Genomic DNA, 24,546 nt, shown 5'->3' with positions numbered 1-24,546 from the left:
TTACAGCTGAATAAATCTCACAAAATATCTAATGTATCAGTAGTTTGGATAGCTGGCTAGCACACTACGTGTGCTAATTTAGCAGAAAAACTGAACTTCTAAATTTTATGAAGCAATGAGTGTATGGTAACACATGTCATGAGGCTCTACCAGAAAGAGAAGGAAGCAGGTAATGTTCTTGAGAAAATTTGAGAAGGCAGATTGGGTCAGGTTTGGGTGGGACATGTGAGCAGTGAACAGCCTGACCAGGAGTATAAAGGTTCTAAGAAAGATGGTGTAATACAGACCTTCATAACCTTGAGCCATGGATACTCAACATATTTGGAAGTCCTGGGGCTGATTCTCCATAGCTTTCTCCAAAGTGAATTTCTGTTTTGAGTACTGGGATAGCCCTTCTCTCCAAGAAGATAACTCTCCTAAAGCCTTATCTTATTCGGGAAATAAATTGTGAAGGGTATACTCACCAGTTGATTCTGGTAGGCAGTGACCGCCGTAAAAACTGTTTCTGGAAAGATGAATGTTCTGAATTCTTCAGACTTCAGATTAAGTAATGAGGCTGTGTGGTCTTTCTTCTTAATGATGTGCACCCGTGGCTGGTACTTATGCATTGAGTTCAAAATTATCTGCAGCAAAGAGTGGGAAGTACAGTACTGGATTTTAAGTACTTATAGTGCTAATAAACAGGCCAAATTACAATGAGGCAAAGAAAGAACCATAAAATCTACTGTGTCAAATGCAGTTTTAAGATTAAGATCTACCCTTTCCATTCTTCACGCAAATAATTTTCACATGATACTGCAGAGTATTGTGAATCACCTTTTACCAAACCAACTGTAAATAATACAGGTTGTTTCAAGTGTCCTTTCTAAAATGATAGAGGAAAAAGTCATCTGGAGGATGTTTATTTTTTAAAAAATGCTTTTTGTTTTTTAGTCTGGTTAGACCAAAGGCAGTATGTCTCTAAATTTTCTAAAGTAAGAAATTACATATTTGAGGAGGCTAGATTGTTATTTGGGGCAGTGGGGGGTGAGGAGTGGGTGGCAGATGGGACGGAGGGAATAAAACAATTTTAAAAGGCAGTCTGGTATAAGGTAGACCTTGGTTGGAATACTGAATCTGCTACTTTCTAGCTCTTTAATCTTGGGCCAAGTGATCTCACCTCTCTTACCTCATTTTCTTAAATGCAAGAACAGTATTAACTTCACAGGGGTTGTGGTGAGGATCAGACGCTGTAACCCTTGTAAATCACATAGCAAATAGGAAGTGCTTAGTAAACTGTATTATTATTGTCGTCATCATTTCTGACAACTTCATTGATTACTGACTTCCAGTTACAAACTAAGTAAGAATGTTAGTGATGAATGTCTTCCATTCCATAGCTACTAAAAGTTGTCTGGTACTTAGAGATCAGAAATATACCCTGTTAACAGGCAGTATTTTTCATGTATCATTTAAATAAAATACAATAATTTACCATTATGAAATTTGAGCAACAAAACTTACTTTCAGATGTTAAAGATTTTCCACATCTCCCCCTGCCCCGCAACCCAGACAGCTACCTAAATCTACAAAATTGGGTATGTCTTTCCTGGGATAACAGGGCTTACAATGTATGCCCTTCACCCCAAGGGCCTAGCAGAGAGCTTGGCTCTCAGGGGAGGTGTCTGATACATGCTGTGGCAGGACGAGGGTCAATGGCATGCAGTGTTGTTGCTCTCTTGTTCTTTGGCTAACTTGGGTGTGGTGGGTGAGTGTTAACACTGGTTGACTTTAGCAGAGTTAAATACTAGTCACTGTGAGATAACCGATACAGAATCAATCTCTTTCCATGTTGAGATACAAGCCAACAAAGTTACAGGGCATTAACTGGCATTGAATTTTTGAACATGCCATCTTTTTATGATCCCAGACCTGAATAGGAATTACTGAAACAAATGAGACGTTCAAATGAATCAAAAGAAACTTAAAAAAAAGTTATTTCTTTGTGTAATGCATTTATTCCAAGGAGTTCAGGATACCTATGCTCAGTCATAAAACTGGAATAAACTTGAAGTGACAGAAGTAAACATTTGCCTCCTAATCGTGATATAAGAAAAACCTGACCATTCATTATATGTTCTACTAAGAAGATAGAGTTTTCAAATCATACACACAAACACACACACACTCTCACACACACACAATGGAAAAAAACCTAAGCTTTAAATAAGGTCCCCTCTTCCTTATACCACTCCCACATTAATTTCCTTTAGGAAAGGGTGTTGGACAGACTCAGACCGCAGACTGAGTCTCAGATCCCAGGGCTCCTTGAACCTCTGCTCAAGCTTTCATGGGGCTAAGAAACACTGATAAAAATGTAGACGTTGTTTCATCGAAGAAATAAATTCCTGGAAATAAGAAATTTTCCTGGAATGCATCTACAAAGGGGGCTTCTTTAGGACTGATTCAAAGAACTTGGCTAAACACCACAGGATCTAAAAATATTTCCTGGTACTTTTCAGAATACACTATTTCTGGTAACAAAGAGTTATATTAAATAATAAAATTTTAAAGCTAAAATGGATATTAGCAACCATGTAAGACTTAAACAATTTGTAAAGGTCTAATCTTAGCATAATCAGACTAGAACCCAGAGCTCCTGAAATATAGCTTAGTGCTATTCCCATCCATGAAGCTGATGCTAAAATTTAGGAAAACATATCAGTTCTGGACAACTGATCTCAAAATGAATTCTCAGGTCTTTCTGGAAAAACTCAAACAGTTCTTATGAAAGTTTCACATTGGAGAATACTAGAACCATAAAAAAATTTCATTTATCTCTGCAAAGATTTCAGTGGAGCCCAAGAAATTTTAATATGAATGACATTAAGAATGATCATGGGCCTACAGAAAATGTCTCTCAGATACTTCATAAATTTTAACCTGAAAAAAAAAATCTGTCAATGAAAACATCTGAAAGAAAGGACAATTCTGCCAACATCCTTGAAGGTAAAAAAAGTCAGTTATCTTTTCCAATACATCAAGTAACAGAAGCCTGTTAACCTATTTCCAACATCCCAACAGTGCCACCAGCAGAGTTGTTAGTTAACCTGGTTACTCTGACTTGGTCGAGATAAACAAGATCTCCTGTGGGCATATGGATGGTGGCAGTGCCTGAAGTGATTTACTTGGTTCCAGGTTCAATCAACCATTTGAAACCATGTCTAGAGCTCTCTCTTAACTATGTGTAACCATCTTTTTTGAGAAAAGTTTTGAAACTCTTTTTCTGAATTGCATAAATCCAGTAAAAAACTAAAACCTTAAGTAACAGGAGCCTTAATAAAGGGGATAAGAGAGAGAATAATTATATCAGAATATCTAAGCCAAGGAAAGCAACTATGAAAATCCCAATGTGCTTTCTGGCAAACGAGGCAAAAAAAGAAACAGTATTCTCCTCATCAAAAAGAAGCATGCATGTCTGTCTGAAGTTTTCTTAGCATAAAATCTAAAACAGATTTTTTAAAATGTGAATCTTTATTTAAGAGCATGAAATAACAGCATAGATAGTTCCTTAAAAAGCAGTCTTAGCAAATATGGAAAAGCCTGTGTCAATGGCTATTTGTTCTATTAACTGTTGATAAGAGCTAAGAATTCCAATTTCTCTTTTCTTCAACATTTTAATGAACTCCTTACTGATGTAAAATCAAATTGTTTTGTTTTTAACTGCAAGACTTCATTGTGTTTTAATATTCATAAGGCTCTCTACAGAGGGGATATATAATGAGCTAACAGCACTTTCCCAAATTTATTTGTACATAAAATCCTTTTGCCCCATTGCATCGCACAAGAATGTATTCTATACAACACACTTTGGGAAACCCCCATAGGAGGTCTCAGCCCCATTCCCTTTATGCTGTGTTATCTGATATACCACTGATAGAAATTAGATGTTTAATCCAAGAATGGGCTGTAGTAACCTCCAAAATGCACATTCCCTTTGTTTAGTTGGTGCAGGTGTTAAAGCAGTTGCAGAAGTAGGAATCCATGGTGCCAGAGGTCCCTGACCCTCTTGCATAGAAATGGCATACAGCATCTCTGTAAATGACCTCTTGACAATAGCAGTCAAGGTTCCCTGTAGAACATATTAATGTTCTCATAGAATGACTCAGAGCTGGAGGGTGGGAGGGGGAAAGGGAGAGAGGAAGAGACATCAAGGGAGGAAGCTTTATGTGGTTTCTGCATTCCATCCCAGGGAATCCGCATAGTCCAAGCACTGTACTCACATGGCCATGTTGATCCAGTTCATTGTTGGTGAGTTTCACCTTTTCAAAAGACACCATCTGTTTAAGTAGCTGCTCACCAGTAAAAGGAGAGTCTGGATGTACATACAGCCTAAGAAAATTATGAGAGAATTTTATTGAGACTAAAAAAAAAAAATGTTTGGGTTATAAAATATTCTGATTCTAAAGGAACACAAAAATCTCATATAAAGTGAATTTTATTTGCCTCGTATAATCTCAAATTTAGTAATACAGCAATACCAAAATAATGCTGAAACATCTAAATGTGTTTCTTTGTGTACCAATGATTTAAAAGGGGTAATACTAATGGTAGTATATATATGTCAATCCTAATCTCCCAATTTGTCCCACAGGAAGCTCAGCTCAGTGCTCTGAGACGACCTAGATGGGTGGGATGGGGGCAGGTGGGAGGGAGGTCCAAGAGGGAGGGGATATATGTATACATATAGCTGATGCCCTTCACTGTACAGCAGAAGGTAACACAACATTATAAAGCAATTATAGTCCAATTATAAATAAATAAATAAAATGTACTTAATACATTTGCTGTTATTTGCGGAACAAGCCATTTTTTTAAAGGTGGGTTTTTCCCATCAACCTAATCAACTACTAGTCTGCTTCTGTCAAATATAAAATCCTATTGTTGTAGATATTTTCAAAAGAAAGACTAGGTTATAACTAATTGCAAAATGAATTCCTAGTATAAGCACTGCTAAAAAGCAATGAAGACAAAGAATTTAAAAGAGGAAACAATTCTAGAGAATCTATTCATTTAAACTTGAAGGTGATTCAATTTAAAGTTCATGCTCTTTATAAACAAGACAGAATAGTTTTAATACAGTGACCTGGGGAACTTTTAATAGTCCACAGATCACATAGTCTGTTTGCTTCTCCCGGTACTTTAAATATTACTACTTTCATCATCACCTAGTTAAGTGCTCACTAAGGAGAGTGAAAACAAGTTGGGTAAGCTTCAAATTATTCAATGTATTTATCTAACAGCCTAAGCAAAAAAAAAAAAAAGGCTTTGATGGGAAAAAATATACTTATCAAGGATTTATCGTTTATTGATCAGCTGCTATGTTCAAGGCAATCTTTTACTCACTGACAGTTAAATGCAGGTCATTTGTTTTGCCTGCAAGCTTCACACTAAGTACAACTCTTTGTAAATCAATCCTAGTATCCACTCAACATAAGCGTTTCTGAAGTCAGGTATGTCATAGAACTAATGATAGAGGAAGGAAATATCCTTGATTTAATGGGATAAATTCCTTTATCCATGCAATGGGTTATTTATATCTATATTTTGTGTAGAATATTTATAACTATCATTAAACAAATATTATGGTTGGGGCAAAGACAAGGAAAAATTAAAAACATATTCATGTAAAGAACAAGAAGTCTATGCCGTGGTTTGTCACACAGAGGACTAAGAATAGAAGAATTGGGTGCACGTGCTGCAACTCACAAAGCCCACAAGAAGCAAAGCACAAAACAGGCTGACAGCACTAAAGATTCTTACCAGACCCATACAAGAACTTAGGTGTTTGTCTGCCTGTTTGTTTGATTTTTTTTTTAAGGAGTGCTCAAAATTGCCTTTCAATTGAAGTATTCTTTGATGACACAACCATAATAGCTTTTCAAGTGTCACTCCTCCAAGGCTATAACTTTATAGGCGCAGTTGTTTTACTAATCAGCACCATATCCTACCCACTCCTCCAGAAAGGTTCAAAAATATTTAAAGTCCTAGAAGTTGATGAGATGGTCCCTCTTTAAGTATCAGTTCACCACATATGATAACATTAATAAAGATTAATTTATTTAAATATCGACTACTTTTTTAAAAAAAGGAAATGTCCTATATGAAAATATAACATTACTTAGGTCATATATAATGTCTTTTCCATTACTATGATCAAATGATATTGTCAAGCATCATTTCTTCTGATAAGGAACAGCTGACTGATAAACTTCAGTCTAAAATAAAGTGCTTCAAAGAACTAGAACTGCAAGGAATTTCTACCATCAGTTCAAAAATGATCACCTCCCAAGTTCTTCACCTTTCCCATATGGAGCTAGAAAATATAGCACTATGTCTTTTAATAATAATAAAGAACAGTTGCTTATATGATCTAGAATATTTCTGTCCTATAATGCACAAAACATTTCAATCTGATATCAATATAAGTAAGCTGAACTAGTATGAATGAAAAAGCATACAGGAAGCCCCGCTTCTCTCAAGTCCTCTGGGACTTAAAATTCCAGCAATAGCTTAAACATGCTTCAGTTAAGATAGTGTATTGGTACATGCTTTCCTTTTCCAGCCAGAACAGATTAGTAACATAAACAAGGCATGTCATATTTCCAACTGGCCTGCACCAGTTCCCCATACCTTCAGATAGGAGGAAAATGTATGCTAAATAAGAGTGATTAACTTCTTAAAGGAAAGACTTAGAGAAAAAAAAGAAAAGGGGTTTGCTTGTAAAAATGGTTAGGAATCTGCTAAAATACTTCTCTCATTCTCTCTTCTTTCTTCCTCTCTCTCCCCCCTTTAAAAAAATTGTAAATTTTGGAAAGAAGCTCTAGAGTAATGTGAACTGGCTAGTTAATAGTAAATAGTAGAGAACACTAATTATATTCATTTAAATATCTATTGTAAATTTGTAAATCTTGCTCCTTTTTTTAAAAAAAAATCAGTGACATTTAAAAAAAAAATTTTAGTCCTAAAAATTATTTAATATGTTATTTAATATATCAATTTGGAAGGGCTGGGAAGATCTCCTTCCTAGTCTCTTGTGGGAATGGAAAACTTGGAGAGGCTTCTTTTAATCTCTTCTCTAGTGTATTTAATATACTGTAAGTTCAATAATATGATCAAACACTAAGAAAGCTTAATATTCCATTTGAACTGTATGTGTAAACTGTGTTGGTTCTGTGCCTTGACTTAGACTCCAGACTAGATACTAACAAAGAACCATACTTTGAACTATAACTTCAGAGTTCCTAAACCTGTACATTTAAATAAATTCTTAGCTCTGATATGAACTTCCAATCAATTATAAAAATTACTTAGTCATAAAACAACTTTAAAGCTGTAAGGCTTGGTTTTAGAACCCTAAATGTAAAGTCAGCTAAGATTCATTGTTTGTATTAAAGTATGCAGTTAGAGTCCTGTTCTTAAACTGTTAGTATTCACGTAAGTAAGAACTTGCTGGGTTTTTTCCCCCAGAATGCTCATTTGGGCAGTAGCAATAAAGGTTTGCATGTAATTTTTAAAACGGAGTTCTCCTCGAAAAACATTACCATTGAATAGCACAAAAACGAACATGTTTTGTTTGGGTCATTACCTAATATATTGAGTAATTTCTCAGTAAAAGAATATTTTTTTAACATCTTTATTGGAGTATAATTGCTTTACAATGGTATGTTAGTTTCTGCTTTATAACAGTGAATCAGATATATATATATATATATATATATATATATACACACACACACACATATATCCCCATATCTCCTCCCTCTTGCGTCTCCCTCCTACTCTCCCTATCCCACCCCTTTAGGTGGTCACAAAGCACCGAACTGATCTCCCTGTGCTATGTGGCTGCTTCCCACTAGCTATCTATTTTACATTTGGTAGTGTTTATAAGTCCATGCCACTCTCTCACTTCGTTCCAGCTTACTCTTCCCCCTCCCCGTGTCCTCAAGTCCATTCTCTACATCTGAGTCTTTATTCCTGTCCTGCCCCTAGGTTCTTCAGAACCTTTTTTTTTTTTTTAGATTCCACATATATGTGTTAGCATACAGTATACAATGGAATATTACTCAGCCATAAAATGAAATGAAATTGAGTTATTTGTAGTGAGGTGGATGGACCTTAATATTCATACAGAGTGAAGTAAGTCAGAAGGAGAAAAACAAATTCAGTAGAAGAATATTAACTTGATGTCGAATTACATTTATCCACTAATTATAATGAGGGAAAAAAAGAGTTTGTTTTTCTTACTTAAAAATCTCTGAGCCTTTTACTGGTCAAAAACAACCACATTTTACCAATATGGTATTTACTATGAAGTTATAACCACGTTATAACAAATATTTACTGTAAGGAACTACTACTTTACTAAAATACACACTTCTGAAAAGGATTTTAGGGCAGCCACTTCATCAGTAGTTTTATTCTGTTTGGTGTTAGCCAAATAGAAATGATGGATGCCGTATGAAATGGGGCCAGATTTCTAAGAAATATTCCAATTGAAATTTAAGAAAAACTTTGAAATGAATTATGATGAAAGATAAAATTAAAGGCAGTGTTCTGCATACAAACTCTTGCCTTTCTCAGAGACGAACCCATATTTTGTGTAGTTAATCCTGGAGTGTCTGGGCTTGGAAAGCTCTCTTACCAGAACTCACAGCTTTAAAAACAGACCTGCTTAAAATTCAAACAACCAGGGCAGGAGACAGTCTGCCAGCAAGGTTAATACACATTTTGCTTGGCTGGAAAATCTGGAGGCACAAACCTGGCTGGCAGCGGAGGGTCTGCCTTGCCAGCCACCAGCCAGGAGGACCGGTGGTAGGCATAGCGGTACCTCTTGTTGTCCACAGGGACGATGTCCATCAGGACTATGTACTTGGCCTCAGAATCCACGCCGGAAAAGGACACACGAATGGTAGGAAACATCCTCCTGACACAGTGAGACAAAGAGAATCACCCGAATTAGAGAGGGAGGAAAAGGGTCCGCCTTCCCTCCCTACCCAGCCCCCAAATTCTTTGTGTTTCCTGTAAAGCCATTCAGAGATGTGAATACGGAGACTGACCTTCTCCCGAGCCTAGATAATCTTAAGTGTCATCTCTGTAGGAGTCCTCATTAATACCCAAAGGTCTGCAATTAGGGAAAATCCTGTGCTAAATCATCAAGCCCATTAGGCTCCCAGACCAAAGTCTCCAGAGCAGACAGAGTCCTATAACCTCCTTGCCTTCCAGGGAGAAAACTCACTCTTGCCTCAGTAGAAAGCCAGAGCAGGGTTCTCAAGTTGGGTTTCGTTTCGGGAGACTCTGGGCGGTGTGTCCCAGAGTCCTGAGAGCTGGAGCAGTCAGGCGCCAAGGGGCCACCGACCCCCGGAGCCTTAGCCCCAGTCCCAGGAGCAGCCTGCACCTGGGACTTCCTGCCTGCCCTGAGTCAGCCCACTGCGGCGCCAAGGGGCCCCCTGCACCAGAGCTCCTTCCTACCGGGAGTGTGGTCGTTTCAAATTTCATTCTTCCTCCCAGGTTTTCATTTTAGTTTTTAATGGGAGCCTCTGCAAATTGAGGCTGATAAAAGGGAAGCCGCCTGCCTCCCTCACAGCACCCAGCAGCCCGCCCTGTACCCCGGCATGAGCTGAATTCCTGCTTTCCTCCAGATGCCGACCCTGCACCCAGAAGCCATCCCAGGCTGCAGGGGGCCAGAGATCCCAGTCCCATGCCCTTAGGGCAGGGGTGGGGCTTCCCACTGCCAGATCCCAAGAAAGCAAATGCCTGGACATCTGTCTCAGCAGCTCTTTCCAAAAGCAAGTCTGCCGAAAGAAACCCTCCTTGAGCGAAGCTTCCTCTTGGAGCTCAGGACCAGTAGAGTTTCACCCAGTTCCTGGAAACTCCCTCTGCCACCCAGGGCACTATTCCCTTCTCCCCACTCCTCACTCGACAAGCCCCCCTACAACCTGCCAGACTTGGTGATGATCATCTCCGTGCCCAGCTCGTGGAATTTGTCCCAGAGCTCCTTGGTCTCCAGGCTGCAGGCAATTTTGGCCATTTCCTCGCTGGGGATGATGGGGGTGGTGGGGATCAGCGGCTCAGTGCACAGAGAGGAGGAAGATGGGCTGCTGTTGCCCGCGACGCTGCCACCAAACTCCCCGTGAGCGTCTAGGCTGGTCAGCTCGCCCAGGGGCTGAGCGCAGGACGACTTCTCGACAAATTGTTCTGCAGGCAAAGAGAATTGAGAATGACAGCTAATTCTGTCAAGCAAAGATACAGAAAGGAGAACAGCACAATTTCAAGGTTCCTGGATTTAACTTTGGAAAAGTTACGCACAGAATCTCCAGAAGGACAGCAATAACTCATCACTATACAAATTAAGCCTGAAATTCCTGTGAAGTGACATGGCTCCTGCTTGCTTACGGAACCAAATGAGTGAGTTTTAGAACCATGGTTTGTTACCACCATTACTGAAACCCACTTTGGAGAATAGAAATGCGAGGAGTGGATAAAGAGAAAGGCATGATCATAAAGAATTAAAAGCAAGTAGTCCTGTTGTTATCCCTCCCATGTTCTAGACTTCACAGCTTGTGGGCTCTAGTGCCAGTTCTTCCTCATTGACAAAGAGGACACTTTTCTGCAGGGAGATCAAGGGAGTGAAGAAATCAGCACCATCCTCATTTTGAGAGGAACTTCCCTTCCCTCCTGGAGTCACCTCCCCATAAGAAAAAGTGAAAAAGGGGTGTTGGGGGGGTTAAAAAATTGTCACTTCACTTCTCTGCCTGGCTCCCAGTTTCCTAGGCTTTCAGATGTTACATTAGGGCATTTTTATAATTTCCCTCCCAGCCTGAGATCTTATGAAAGACTAGCATATTTATTGCTTGTTAAATCACAGGAGTACAATCTCTGGGCCAATTTTTTGGACCGGGCTTGAAACAACTACTTGAGGGATGATATGTGTATTTCTCTCTCTCTCAAGAACGTTTTGGAAGTGCGCAAAAGAACGCCAAACCCAGAAGAGCAGAGTATTGAAGTAGGAAGAACAGTTTGCCATCTACCATCAAGCTGAAACACCACTGCCTACGAACCAAACACTCTCCCCCACAGATGATAAGGGCCTGGGACTACACCAGTCACTTTGATGGAATACAGGGGGAGCTCTGTAATTGTCCCAATTATCTTGCATCCTTTAAAAAAGAAACTACTTGAATCCGCAATGTGAAACTGAACTTCAAACAACTCTAAGTGCCCTCAAGGAATTGAAACAAGTTTTATATATATATATATATATATATATATATATATATATGCACACACATACATATACACACACACATATAATGTTTTATTTCTCACATTTCTCTTTTGACTTGGGGCAGGCAAGCAGGAAGTAGAGAATTTTTACCTTCTTTTCTCTTAGAATAATAATCCAACTCATGGAAGCATTTTAAATTAAGAATAACCAAATTATCCTTCTGTTTTCAAACTCAAAGAGAACCATGCCATGGCAAAATCATATTTTTTACTAATGTTTTCAGAAACACATTCACATAACATCTTTATAGGGAATTAACAAGTAGCCTTAGAAATTTTCTGACAATTGAAAAACGCAAATGCTGTAAGCTCCAGACTAACCAGTGGGTCAGGGTTGGGAAGTGGAGGAAGAAGAAAATGATACAGAAATGCTCTAACACAATGTTATATGTCAATTATATCTCAATCTAAAAAAAAAATTAATGATCTAGTCGTCTGAGGTGGTTCTTCTGAGTAGATTTAACGTGTTTAAATGAGCAGTAATGAGACACTTGTGACTTCCACCCTACAGTTTCTTCAGCATCTCGCTAGTGTTTCATTCTCTCTTAACAGGTATTTCACGTGCCCGAGTCCTTGGCTTACAGCTGCTAATTGTGCTCTGTTGAACTGGCCCCTGAAAGGGACTAGAATGCCTTCTGACAATTGAAAAACGGTTCTGGTTCTTTTTGGAGCCGGTCTCAAAAGCCCCAGGGGAGGGAGGATGCTCACTTTACAGACTGGGGTGAGGGTGGAGGTACCGTGAGCTGTGAATGGTTTTATAGTTTAGAATTCAGAGGAGGGTGGGTTTTTTCTCAGGAAAGTAGAGAAGGAAAGCAATGTTGTAATGACAGTGGAGCTGAAGCTGGCATGTTTCCCAGTCTACTGTCTGTACTTCTGTCAGGAATTTTAACCTGAAATCCTCTTTTCCTGCTAGCTACCAAATTATAATGGGGGCATTTATAAAGAATTCAGAGGCCCCCTAAATAGGAGCGGATAATGTTGGGAAGTGCCACAAACGTAACTTTGAAATTGGTGTGAATTTTTTTCTAAACAGTTGGAGTTTGTCTGATTGGTTGTTTCCATTTCTTTGGCAGGTTTAGATTTACACAGGAGGATAGGTGGGAAGAACCAGGGAAATGGAGTGAAAACCTTGGAGGAGACTTTTTGACATGTTTTCTGGAGATCTTCCGGTTTCCTTTTCCTTGGTTCTAAGTTGCTGCAGGGATTTTAGTTCTCTCTTCTCTCTCTGCCCAGGCCCCTTATTTTTCATCTCTAACATTTCATCTTTTATATTATTATCGTTGTTTCAAGGTGTGAGATGTTAAAATGTTGAGAAGGACAGGGAGAAGGAAGAAAAAAATTGACTAGAGTTTAAAAGGTTTTAAAAATATTACCCTAAGTTCGCTATTTGATGCTTTCCACAGTTTTAGGGCTACCAGATGATCAGGGTGTGGAATAATTATTACCCAGGGACCCAAGAGGTGATGATGAGAACACTTCTTTCTCCCTCAGTTGTAAACCCTCAGTTGTAAAGGGACTTAAAACACTTATCTCCAGCAGTTCCTTTCCCACACAATTCACTCGTGGTAAGGGGAATATAGTCCCTTTTTTCCCTTTACTCTGAGAGTAGTGTCTTCTATAAATGGTAAAGGTTGTTAAATAAACAGTATAGCTAAAAGTTGAGGAATCTGGGAAATGGTAACTGGCTAATGTTTTTGCCAACCTCCACTGAAAATGACGGCAGTTATGAAATGATGTCTTACAGATAAGTCTAGAGCTTCTGTGAAGAAAATGGTTCATGCGGGGACAACTGGCTTATTCTACAGCACTTGACAGCTGACTTTGTGTAGTCTATTCAAGTCGGGGGAAAAACAAAATTAAACTAGTTTCTTGTGAAGTCAGAGTCTCCTTGGTTTCAAATGCACAAGCAGGTGTTACACGCATCGTAAATCCTGTTGAGTCATTAAAAGGGGTTTTATTATTATTTATCCCCTAAATGTTTTTATCCCAACAAAGTTACACACACCGGATGTCCGACTTGACATAAGGATTCTAGAAAAATAGGTAGGGAAAGCGACTAGCGATATACGTACGAGATAGGAAACCGGTTGCATTTAACAGACTGTGAAGTCCCCAAAGAATTCGGGCCTAAGAGAAAAAAAAAATCTCCCACCCGCAACGTATAGTCTGTGGCCTGAGGGTCAGAGCTGCCGCGAGCCGCGAAAGGTGGCCACCCTCGAGAGCCTCCTGAAGCTAGGGAACGGAGGGACAGACAAATGTGCAGCACTCCCATGCCTGCGCACCCCGACGGTCTAGCACGCGACTTACCCAGTGGTTTGATAGTGTTCTCCGTAGCTTCCTTCTCTTTGGAGCCGCCGCTCGACATCAGCGCGGCGATGGAGAAGGCGTTGGCCCTGGAGGAAAGCTGGGGCTTGGGCGACGCCGTGAACTCCATGGCCCCTAGTGCGCGGTCCTGGCCAGGGACCTGGCCTGCTGAACTGCCGTCCAGCTTCCCCAAGAGAGACAGAGACTGAAACACAGCGGAAAGTTTCCAAGTGCAATCACAGGGGAGTCGGGGACTCTAGATGAGTCAGCCCCAACCTCCCGAGAGCTCCACACCGGCCTGTCCTTTCCCCCACCGCAAGAGCCTCGAGCCGCAGAGACTTCAAACTAGCCGGAGAGGACCAACCACGGTCTCAGCTAGGTGTGCAAGCACCGGGACGCTCCGTAGGACCACAGGCTGTGCCTCCGGAAGCTGGAGACAAGCATCAGCTGCGCAAAGCCCAGGGGTCCTGCAGCACCCGCTCCACGTCTTTCCTCCCTCCCCACTCTGGGGACAGTCGGAGCGGCCGAGCGCAGCTAAAATGGGGTGGTTGCCTGGGAGCGGGAGCGTAGCCGTGCGAGCGCGGAGGGGCGCGGAGGACACTGCGCCCGGGCGTTCGCCGCCCTCCGCCTTAATTTGCTGGCAGCTGCGATCCCCGCGGCCCGCAGCCAGTCAGCGCCGCCACACGTCACCGCTTCCTGATTCCGCCGCCGGGGGCGGGGCCGCGGGGTCGGGTGGGGAGGGCGCGCCCGGGGCGCGGCGTCCGCGTGGCCTCGCTCAGCAGACCGCTGGAGCATGGTACCCGTTCGGGGAATGGGGTGACACCACCAGGTTGGCGCAGCGGCCGCGGACACAGCCCGCCTGGTCTCGCAGTCCTGGAGTGAGAAGGAGGTGATCGCTGTCGGGAGGGGGCATTTTGGTCGCGTCCTAAGACCTGGGATCTCAGGAACGTAGACCAGAGGAAGCCTCGGGGAGTTTTTCCTCCTTCCATTCTTTTTCTTACTGGTGCTCAAAGTTGCAAAAGAAAGTTAGAAAGCGCTAAGTAAGGCAGAAACCGACGCCGTAGAGCTGGCGCCATTCGCCGGGCAGCACCCAGGGCTGGATACCTACACTCGTTGGGCTCCAAAATCTGGCTGCTAGACAGTGGGGCTGGAGAGATGTAGCCCTGCAAAAGATAAGCTAAGTGAGGGCTGTGAGCATTTGACAAAGGATGATCTCAGAACCACGGCTTCTTCTGCACACCGGTGCGCCTCTCATGCAGGGTTCCGGTTCTCGAGAGGGACTCTCGAAAATTGGGCCTTGATCGAGGGGCAGACGCCGTGCCGGGGGCGGGGGGCGCGGCACCCTGCTGGGACCACGCGACGCGCAGTTGGAGAGTGCGAGCCTCACAGCTCCCGGGCTTGGGGGACACGGAACCTTCAGCCTTCACAAACTCAGTTACGACCTGGACTTCCCACGGCCTGTGGGGGTCGTCTTGCTGGCCTTGTTCAGCTTGAATAACTTAAATTCTCCGAATTCGCAGGGTAATCCGTTTCACTCGGAGCCGTGTAAACTTAGGCTGACATACACACTCAAGCTGTACATGTAAATATTTGCGCTCCTTTCCAGTCAGTCGGTTTGGCGATTAGGAGCCTCTTGGTGGGTCTTGAAAGGAAAAAAAAAAAAAAGAAAGAAAGAAAGGAAAGCAGCTCCCATTTCCCACCAATGTTTTTCTCTCTCGACGGCACACACATTCCCCACCCCCTGAAATAAACTTATGGGGGAAAAAACCTGCAAGTCAAAAGTTGAAATCGTCCATGAAAGTAACATGATGACAGCTGGGGGACTCGTGATTTAAGCCTGTCTTGTCACCGTGTATCAATAGTTTCTAACAATGTACTGCATGAGAGTGACTAAGGAACATTCTGATATTAGTCTCAATGTACAGAGAGTGTATGTAAGTTAGGGGAAAATTTGTAAAACTATAGACTTTTGTGCTGGAAGGGATTTTCGCCGTCTTCCAGCCCAGGTCCATTTGCTTTAGAGTGAGAAACCGGGTCTGGCTGGCAGGGTGGTGCATCTCCCCTAAAATCGGCCCAGCCAGCTAGAGGCGCAGACCTGCACTCCAGGCGAAGATTTTGATCACACCCGGGCCCTGCAGCTGTGCCTGGGCTATTCACGGGAGATCCACAGTAGAGTAACGCCGGCTGAGAATGCTTTCAGATTAAACTTTGGTAAGAATAGAGGCTAAACCACTGCATGCGCCTACAGATTCTTTTCTGTTCTTGAGTCTTTGGTCCTTTGCTGTTTTTGGACAGCCCAGACCCTTGGGTTAATAAAGCTTCCACCCCAACACACACCCTATCTCAGTCAATGCAACAGTGACATTTCCCTTGTTTGAACGTAAGGCGCAAGCTTGTCCCTGTCCCTTCTCACTGTTTGGCCAGGAAGGGAGATTTCTGTCATGAGGTTTTGGGGGGGGGGGGCACGAGGTGGGTGGTTGTTTGTTTTGGGTGAGTGATGTCATAGTCTAGAACTTTATGCTTCAACTGGGCATCGAAGATCTTATTTGCTGGTTTCAGTTTTCATATGAGGAAACTTCACATCTTAATTATCTTAACGGTTCAGGCTGGAATTTGAATAATTTCATGACAGGGACATTTTTAGAAAAATTGGCGGAGCAAGGGGAAAAATGATTTGCCCCCGATCAGTTTCCACTTTTCCAATTGCCCACGCAGCCTTAGCCCAATTCTGGGTCTCTGGTGGGCAGCGAACTTTGACTGTTCATCCTACTGCAGGCAAAATAGGAAGCTAAGCTAGCGCGCGCGCGGGGGCAGGCGGCACACCACAGGAATTGAAAGGACTACTTTAAACAAATTCGGGCTCTACAGGTGAGCCGTTTGGGGATCCCTAAGAAGTGATGCATCTCGTTGGTGTTGAAACCGCGGCAATAAAATGTATACTACAACATAATTATCAGGGGCACACTGTCCCTTCTCTTAGATTTATTGCCTCTGCAAATCAATACCGTGCTGTAAAAACGGGGAACCAGTGCTTGGCAGAGAGGTGCCGTCACAGGGTGATTCAAAGCCCACCCGAAGAGGAGATCGCCCAGTTCTGAGGTCCCTTCAAAACCCAGGTGTTAGCGCGGGTTAACAAGTAAAGCCACCGAGGGGGTTGGAACAAAGCAATCACATTAACACTTCCCTGCAGGCCCTTCTCAGGCTGACTTTAGGAGGGCGGGGGCGACTCTTGGACACCGGAAAGTGCCTTGCACTTGGAGAAGGCTTTGAATCTTGACTTTAGCCCACTTTAGCCCTCCCTGAGACTTGGTACAGGTTACCTAAATTTCTCAAAGCCTTAGTTTCATCATCTACATTAAAATAGACCAATAATTTATTCCTACCTAGAATATCGCTCTGTGGATTAAACGAGTTAAGGTGCGTAAAAAGCCTAAACAGTCACCCCAATATAAGTAAACCATGAGTACAGCATTTTATTATATTTAGTTTTTGAGCTGCAATTTCGCGATCTCAGAGATCTTTCCTTCGCGTGCTCACGTACAGGTAGCTGTGTAGACAGTTTTGGAGTGTACTGATTGGGGTCACATTGTGGTAGTGGACCATTATTTACATCTTGCTAAACTTTGGAGCCTAGGAATTAAAATTTGGGGTTATATGTCTGAGTCTGGTTATACGGAGTTTGATTATATGGAGGACTGGGAGATGTCTCTTTATACACACTACCGTTTCAAATTGTCATTTGTAGTCTCCGGAACTCAAAAGTTGGTCGACCCCAGAACTGTGCAGGAAGAAACGGTTTCACGATTTTGGCCAATAGCCCCTCGCTTAATGGACGTTAACACTAACGCAGAACCCTCCGCTGACAGCGGTAGGGACCCTCCACCCGCGTGGGACGACTGCGCCCGGAGCGGCAGGACCCGGTGCCACATCAAGAGCACAGCCCGGTACCCGAGGGCGAGAAAGGAGACCCGCTTCTCAACGCAAGGGCAGCTCTACTCCCGAGATCTCGTCCCCATCCTGTTTTCCGCTCTTTTTGGTAAACTCCTTAAAAGCAAAAGAAATGGGCTTCGGTGCCTTTGGATTCCTAAATTCGGTTTACCGAACAAGAAAGACACCCGAAGCAGCGTAGGGAGCGCGGCCGCAACCCCTGGAAGCCGGTGCTACACGTCCCGGGGGCGCGCCGTGAACAGCGCGCATCCCTGGGCTGGGTAGGGAGCGCGCGGCGCAGCTTCCGATTTCACTGTGCGGCGAGGGGAGTGGTCTGAGCCTTTCCTCGGAGGAACCCGGACCAAGGCTCAAATGCACATCCTGACGGAATTAAGATTTTTTGAACCGAAGTGGTCCCCGAGAAGCGCTCCCTCCAGCCCCGGCCGCAAGAACGGGCCCGGAACGTCCGGAGCTCAGGTCCACCTCGGAGGCCCCAGGGCCGGGCGACTCGAGGCGCCCTCGCCCAATTCCGGTTCTAAGGGCGAAGCATAGATCAGCTCCTCGAGGGGCGCGGCCAGAGTGTCATCCAGCGGGTGTGTGTGTGTGTGTGTGTGTGTTTGTGAGCGCGTGCGCGCCCAAGCGGCTCGGGACTTGACACTGGCGCCCGGCTGTGGAACCCAGGAAAGGGACGTCCTGTGGGCCTAAGGCAGTTTGCGCCCATCTCCAGGGCCTACGCCCTCAGATAGTGAAGGGAAAAATCTTTCCGGGCGAGAGCCCCCGGCACTGCGACGTTGCCGGCCGGGCCTCAAGCTCGAGGAGGTCGGCGTCTGTGGGTGCGCGCCACCGCCCGGCTACGGGAACTTGGACGCCCGGGGCTTTCCCCGGTTCCCGTCGCGTGGAGCCACCGGGCCTACGGGCAGAGATCAGGCGCGGGGCCTCAGAGCTCCTCACAGGCTGATCCCTTAGGGTCGCGACCCTCCCGCTCCTTCTCTCGACCACTCGCATGCAGGTTTGTTCCGCAGGAGCTCTAGACTGCAGGGACCGACCCTAGGCGCCCCAGGTCTCCTCCTGACCAGGGCAGAACTTGTACATTAGAATTGGGTGCAAAACTCGCAGCGTGACCCCAAGAACAGCAAAGAAATCTCTTCTGACCCTGTGGGCGACGAATCCAGACCTGCTCTCTCCCACCCCTCCTCCACCCTCCTTCCTCCTCCACCTTCTTTCCTCCTCCTCCATACGGGCTCCCGCCCTCCTTTTCCAATCCTACTCTTGGGACGTCGTCGCCTCCCCTGTCTCAACCGCCTGGCTGCTGACCGATCCTGTGTTTAACACTTAGCTATTTCGTACATCATGAATTTTTGCATGAACTTTGATCTTTTAAATTACTGCATTGAAATATCATTTATTTATTAGTTTTTTTTTGGCACCCCCTTAAATTTTAGGCTCTCATCCTAGTCTTGGCTGGGTCAGGAAGGTTACGAATTTGATCGAAATTATAGTGATAATAATCAGTAGAGCGATGATTTCCACCCAAATCTCTAGCTTTGAAAGCATCGCCCCTGCCATTATCGTGCACACTGAACTGTTTAAGCAGGAACCCCCACTAGGAGGAGGAAGGAGGACAGAGGATGGTCCCCTGCATCAGGATGAAGGTCATCTTGGCCGGGTGCCCTGGCCCACCGGTGGGGAGGCGTGGGGCCTGTGTGGATAGGGCACACCACAGCCAGACAGGCGTCCCAGGCATCCTTCCTGAGCTGTGATTTCTTAGGTGTTTAAAAACAAACTGAAAACTAAATGAGGCAATTTCTGTAGAAGAGCAACCACAGCTGTCTTGTCAGCGCCCCTCCTCTCGCAAAGTAGTGTCAGTTTTGCAGATGTCACCTAATTAAACTTATAGCGATTACCACATTTTGGAAGGTGATCCAGCCTTCCAACAACCAACTGCACCCTGTCCCCTGGGTGATTGCTGGAGCATGTCCTGCCTTCGATTTTCAGGAGCTAGAGCCAGCTGTTTGGTGACAACTTGTCTGGGTCCTTATCAAGAGGTTTGGGAGATCAAGGCGGGGAAGACCCAGGCAGGAAGTAGTCCTACAAGGTATCTGCTGCCAGCCCCCATTGCAAGTCTCCCCAGAAGCAATTTGATTGAAGCTCATTTTATTCCCTTACCCACGGAGGGCAAAATACACCCAGTAAGGGCTTGGGTGCCTATTCCCAAATGTCAGCATGTTCCAGACGACTTGAAGCATGTATTATGTAAGGGAACAAAGATGTATGCATCCAGTAAAATATAAAGAATGCAGAGTATTTGTTCATTTATCTAATATTACCTGGTACTTACTTTGGGCTGGGTACTGTGCTAGGTTCCATGAATAGACCAGTGATCAGAACCCTAAAATTTCTGCCTCATGCAACTCACAGTCTGGTGGGAGACACCAATAATAAACACATGAAACCATACACACACAAATAAATAGAAATTGTGATAAAGACTTGAGGAAACAAGGAGCAGAGATACCCAATTCAACTGTTTATGGGCATTCATTCATTGTGGACAAGGCATTGGGTTATTGGGGTGGGGCTGGGGCTGGATAATTTGCATATTATCCCTGCCTATCAAGGATTCAAAACCTAGTTGGAGATGTATAAAAGAACATCGATATGAAAAGTATACATTACAGTTTTCTCAACATTGAGCTAAAAGAACTCTTAGGATGTAAGGGCATAAAGGCAGACTAAACAACCTTAATTAAAAAGCTTGCAGAGGAAGGTGTGGAGCCTGGCATTAGAAATACCAGTTTGGGCAAGTGCCTCTATTTCCATATCTGTAAAATATGGTTTTCTGATTATAATACCTACATCAAGTTTGTTGTGAAGGTTAATGTCCGTGTGAGGGTAAAGAACTTCACAGATACTACTATTGGCCAACTCTGGAACTTTGGCGAGGCCCCTTTTCAGTTTAATACAAATTACAAATTTGTAATTGATACAGATTAGATCTGATGGAGAACTGTGTCCAAGAGCCCCAGTTTCCACCCTGGAATTGTAAGGAATGTAAGAAACAGCTTTCTCTCTGGAGTCTGTGAAAGGCTCTGGGTCTCACTCGATTTCTATGGTGTAAGAGAAACTCATACTTCACCACTAGGAAGCGGCCAGGTCCCCGGGGATGCTCAGACACGCGGCCTCTCTGTTGTGAACGCCCTCGCTGGAAAGACTGGAGGTCCACAGATGGCCTTTGGGCTGCATCTTCTTCCATTAACTCACGTAGTTTGAAGGCATTTTGCGTACATTTCAAGTCCTGGATGCTGGTTTTTCAATGCATTGCAAAGAGCTTCTATTGCGCACTTAATATGTGCCTGGCGCTGCACTAGGCTTCCCAAGAAATACATAATGTTGATAATAGTATCTGTCGGGTAGCATTATCATCTGCATTTTAAAGTTGCAGAAAATCTGCATTTTAAAGTTGCAGAAAATGAAGTAACTCAGTTGATCTAGGGCACACGGATAGTTTCATGGTGGAGCGGGAGGCAATCTTGGACTGTGTGACCCAAGTCGTTTAGCTCCGCAATCTTAACCTCCAACCCATATCGAATGCTATCACTAACTTGGCTAGTTTCCGGTTCTGGAAGCAGAGGCAGTTCGGAGGAAAGGGCTGAATTCTCTGTTGCATATAGCAGCCCCAGAAACCCGTAAACACCTGCCTGTCTTTGTTGTATGCTCACCGGGCCAGAGAACATTGTTCCTTCAAATGTGGGCAGATGTAACTCGCATGCCCACGGTCCAGCCGCCCGGCGTGCAAAACAGAAGGCAGGCCACGTAAAGGTCTTTCGGTGTCGCACATAGACCGCGAGCCCAGGCGGCCTTTGTCATTATTTCTTCTTTCCTGGGGGTAATTACCGACTAATCTGCAGGCTCCGCGGAGGCAGCGGAGGCGGCGAGGGGGGATGGAGGCGGGGCTGGCCCTGGAGATCATGCAGAGCTTGGCTGGAGTCTGCGTATCCCCAAGTATGGGAGGCCGACTTTCAAGTTTTGGAGGTTTGAAGCCAGCTTTGTCCTTTATTGGCCAAGTGACCGTGGGCTATCTGGCTACTCTGAGCCTTAGTTTCCCTAGCGTAAAGCGGGAGGCTCGCACAGTGCCCGGCGCCGGCTGAGCACACTGGCAGCGGCGGCCCCAGTTACGGAGATGCGATGGCAGGAAGCGGCAGGACACTTTCCGCAACGGAGAGGCGCAGACTCACCGAGCCCAGGGGCTTGCAAGGCTCACTCTCGCCTCTTGACTCTGGGATCCGCTGGTTCTCTCCCACCAACCCATCCCCTTTGCGGCTGTCATCGGCCCAGACCTCCACCTTGGAGGGGCCACGACAGCCCAGAGTAAAGGGGACAACAGCACTGTATGCTCGATTCCACTAAGTTCCATCACTTGGTGACTCTAGAGGTGGACTCAGATTCCTAAAGATGCTTCCTGAAGTGACGCTGTAAGAGGTCCCTGCGAACGACCGAATGGTGGAGAAGCGGACCCCGACCCACCTCTCTGCTCGAGGCGCTCGGGCTACCGTCCCGCAGACGCGGCTCCAACCCAGGGCCCGGGGCCAGAGACGGTGCCCTCGGCTCCGACCGCCGCAGTCCCTGCGGCTGGGACGCAGACGTCCAAGTTAGAGGCCCCGCCGCTGCCGGTCCCTGCTTAGTCGGCGCGGTGACGGTGGCGCTGGAGGCGGCGGGGGCCTTCCCTTGGCTGCCCCGCCATTTAATCAGGGCTATTATCAGACTCGGCTTGCAGGATGGCGCCGGCCGAGCTTTACCCCCATTAGCGCAGGGCTGGGTGGGGGCTGGGTCCCCAGACTGCCGCCTGTCCCGGCTCAGCTGCAGCGCTTCTGGAGCGCTTTGAGAAAGGCCGAGGCTCGGGGTCTGGCGGCGGCTTGGGCCGTCTCAACACAGCCCTTCTCAGGCTGACAGTTTATTAGACTTTTATTTCCTACCTCCCAACTCGACCCTTTCTAACTCTTTGGCGTTGGGGCAAATCACTGAACTTCCCTGAGCCTCTGTTTCTCGTCTGTAGAATGGATCTGGATAGATACTTAACTCTAGGTCCTCCTGAAGATAAACTGAGATGATGCATCGTAAGTGTTATGCGGACCACGTGGTGCGCACAAATGGTGTTAATACTATTATTACACTAGAATTATATCTTCTTTTTTTTTTTTTTTTTTAAAAAAAGCCCTCTCCCCTTTAATTAAAAAAAAGAAGGGGTGGAGAGGGACCAAAGAAGTCCAAAGATTACTTATAGACTTGCTGGTTTTATTCATGACTTGCTGGGTTCAAGTTTCTTCTCTGCCACTTGCTATATGTGTGACTTTGGACACTTCACGTCGTCTCTTTGTGCCTCTTTGCCTTAGCTGTAAAATGTATGGAATACTAGCACCTGCGTTATTGGACTGTTGGGCACATTAAATGAGATGATGCATGTAGAATGCTGAGCACAGGGTAGGGTCTCCTTAAGCACAGGTTATTTGTTATTAGTTATTAGCAAAGTGTTTTTACAAACCACATTCTTTAGGTTTGTTTTTAATCTTCTACAAGCAAGCAACTATCTCCTGATGTTAAGGAATATTTACGTTGGGGTTGGGGTGTCAGGTTTAGGGCTAAATGTCAGGTCTGGAAATGCCAGGGAGGGAATCATACAACAGCGTCTTCTAGCCTCCAGAGTTCCCTCTTTGTATTCCCATCACAGTGCGCTATTGACACGGTCAGTTTAAAGGTAAATGTCTGGACAGCAAAATCAGTCATTATTATTTTCAGATGGCAGCTAAAAAATTAGCACTCTCAGCAACCCCAGTATTGTCAGCAGTAGTTTCTAATCAGTAAAATATAATTAGCAAAGCAAGACTAATTATTAAAGTGACCTTCTAAGTAGTGAATGTTTGTGAATGGTCCTTAAGTGGGATGTGCTGGGCACACAGCCCAATACTTAAGGACTGCTCTCAGCTTCAGCCAGCACTAGCCTCAGCTCATCAGCTACCCCAAAAGCCTAGTGCTGCTTTTCTTCCTGTGAGGTGAAGCAAATGGCCCATATAATGATTAAATTGTTTCAAGTGCTTGTATGTGCCTGGCAATATTCTAAGCACCTTACCTATATTATCTCATTTAATTTTTACAGATGAGGAAACTAAGGCACACAGAGGTTATGTAACTTACTATAAATCACACAGCTAATAGTTGGTGGAGCATAGGTTAGAATTCTTGTTTTCCTTTCTCCTGTGTTCCCATCTCCCAGCACTTTTAGCCCCTACTCTTCTGCAACTCCAAAAACACTTCAAAACCAATGTGTCTGGAAGAAATCAAGCAAACAACAAACCTCAGAAAGTTCTCTTCTTCTAAGGAGGCACCTAGGGGTGGAGGCTACCATATTTGGCAGGATTCTGAAGACCTTTACTAGTCAGGATGACTTCTTGTCAGTCACTTGTCCTTTGTGCCACAATTCACTCTTTTGGGAAATGATTGGATGCTTCTTATATTGTATAACTGCTAGTTATAATGATAACTAACATTTACCTAGACCTAAGGTATATCAAAATCTGTGGTAGGTGCTTTTATACACATCATTTCATTGTAAAATAAATCTCATAAATTTTATTTGATAATAAATACTGTCTATGTCACAGGGCTTTTGTAATGATCCAGTAGGTCACATCATTTGGAAACATTTAAAAAATAAGATGTTATTATAAATGGCTATTGTTTATTTTAAACATTCTGAAAAAAGTACTTTTTTGGACAGTGATGTTTCAATGTGTGGTTCAAAGTCTACCTGAATCCAAAGCACCTAAGAATTTTGTGTATTTCTTGGTTCTACCCAGAGTGACTAGACTCAGGTTCCCTGGTGCCTAACAGGGCAGAGGCGGGTGAAGGAACACACATTTGAACCAAGCACCCCAAAAAGCTCCTGAATTCCTAGTCTTTCTCATGGCACTGCAGTCTTCCTATTGGCCACATTTA

General features: G+C 44.3%; 1 protein-coding gene across 1 annotated transcript in view; it reads right to left on the bottom strand.

Moving 5' to 3' along the window:
• Window positions 1-13,783, bottom strand: part of TBX20 (T-box transcription factor 20) — a 50,695-nt gene extending 36,912 nt beyond the window's left edge. Inside the window, exons 1-5 of the mRNA XM_030856973.2 lie at window positions 13,633-13,783; window positions 9,978-10,236; window positions 8,801-8,965; window positions 4,263-4,371; window positions 465-623 (exon numbers count right to left, since the gene is read on the bottom strand). Of these exons, the coding sequence (XP_030712833.1) occupies window positions 465-623; window positions 4,263-4,371; window positions 8,801-8,965; window positions 9,978-10,236; window positions 13,633-13,759 (819 nt within the window). The 5' untranslated portion in view covers window positions 13,760-13,783. The remainder of the gene's footprint in view (window positions 1-464; window positions 624-4,262; window positions 4,372-8,800; window positions 8,966-9,977; window positions 10,237-13,632) is intronic.
• Between the last annotated feature and the right edge of the window lie 10,763 nt (window positions 13,784-24,546).

Source organism: Globicephala melas, chromosome 9 (assembly GCF_963455315.2).
Source record: "Globicephala melas chromosome 9, mGloMel1.2, whole genome shotgun sequence".
Classification (NCBI taxonomy): domain Eukaryota; kingdom Metazoa; phylum Chordata; class Mammalia; order Artiodactyla; family Delphinidae; genus Globicephala; species Globicephala melas.
This window is presented reverse-complemented; position numbering and strand designations above follow the sequence as displayed.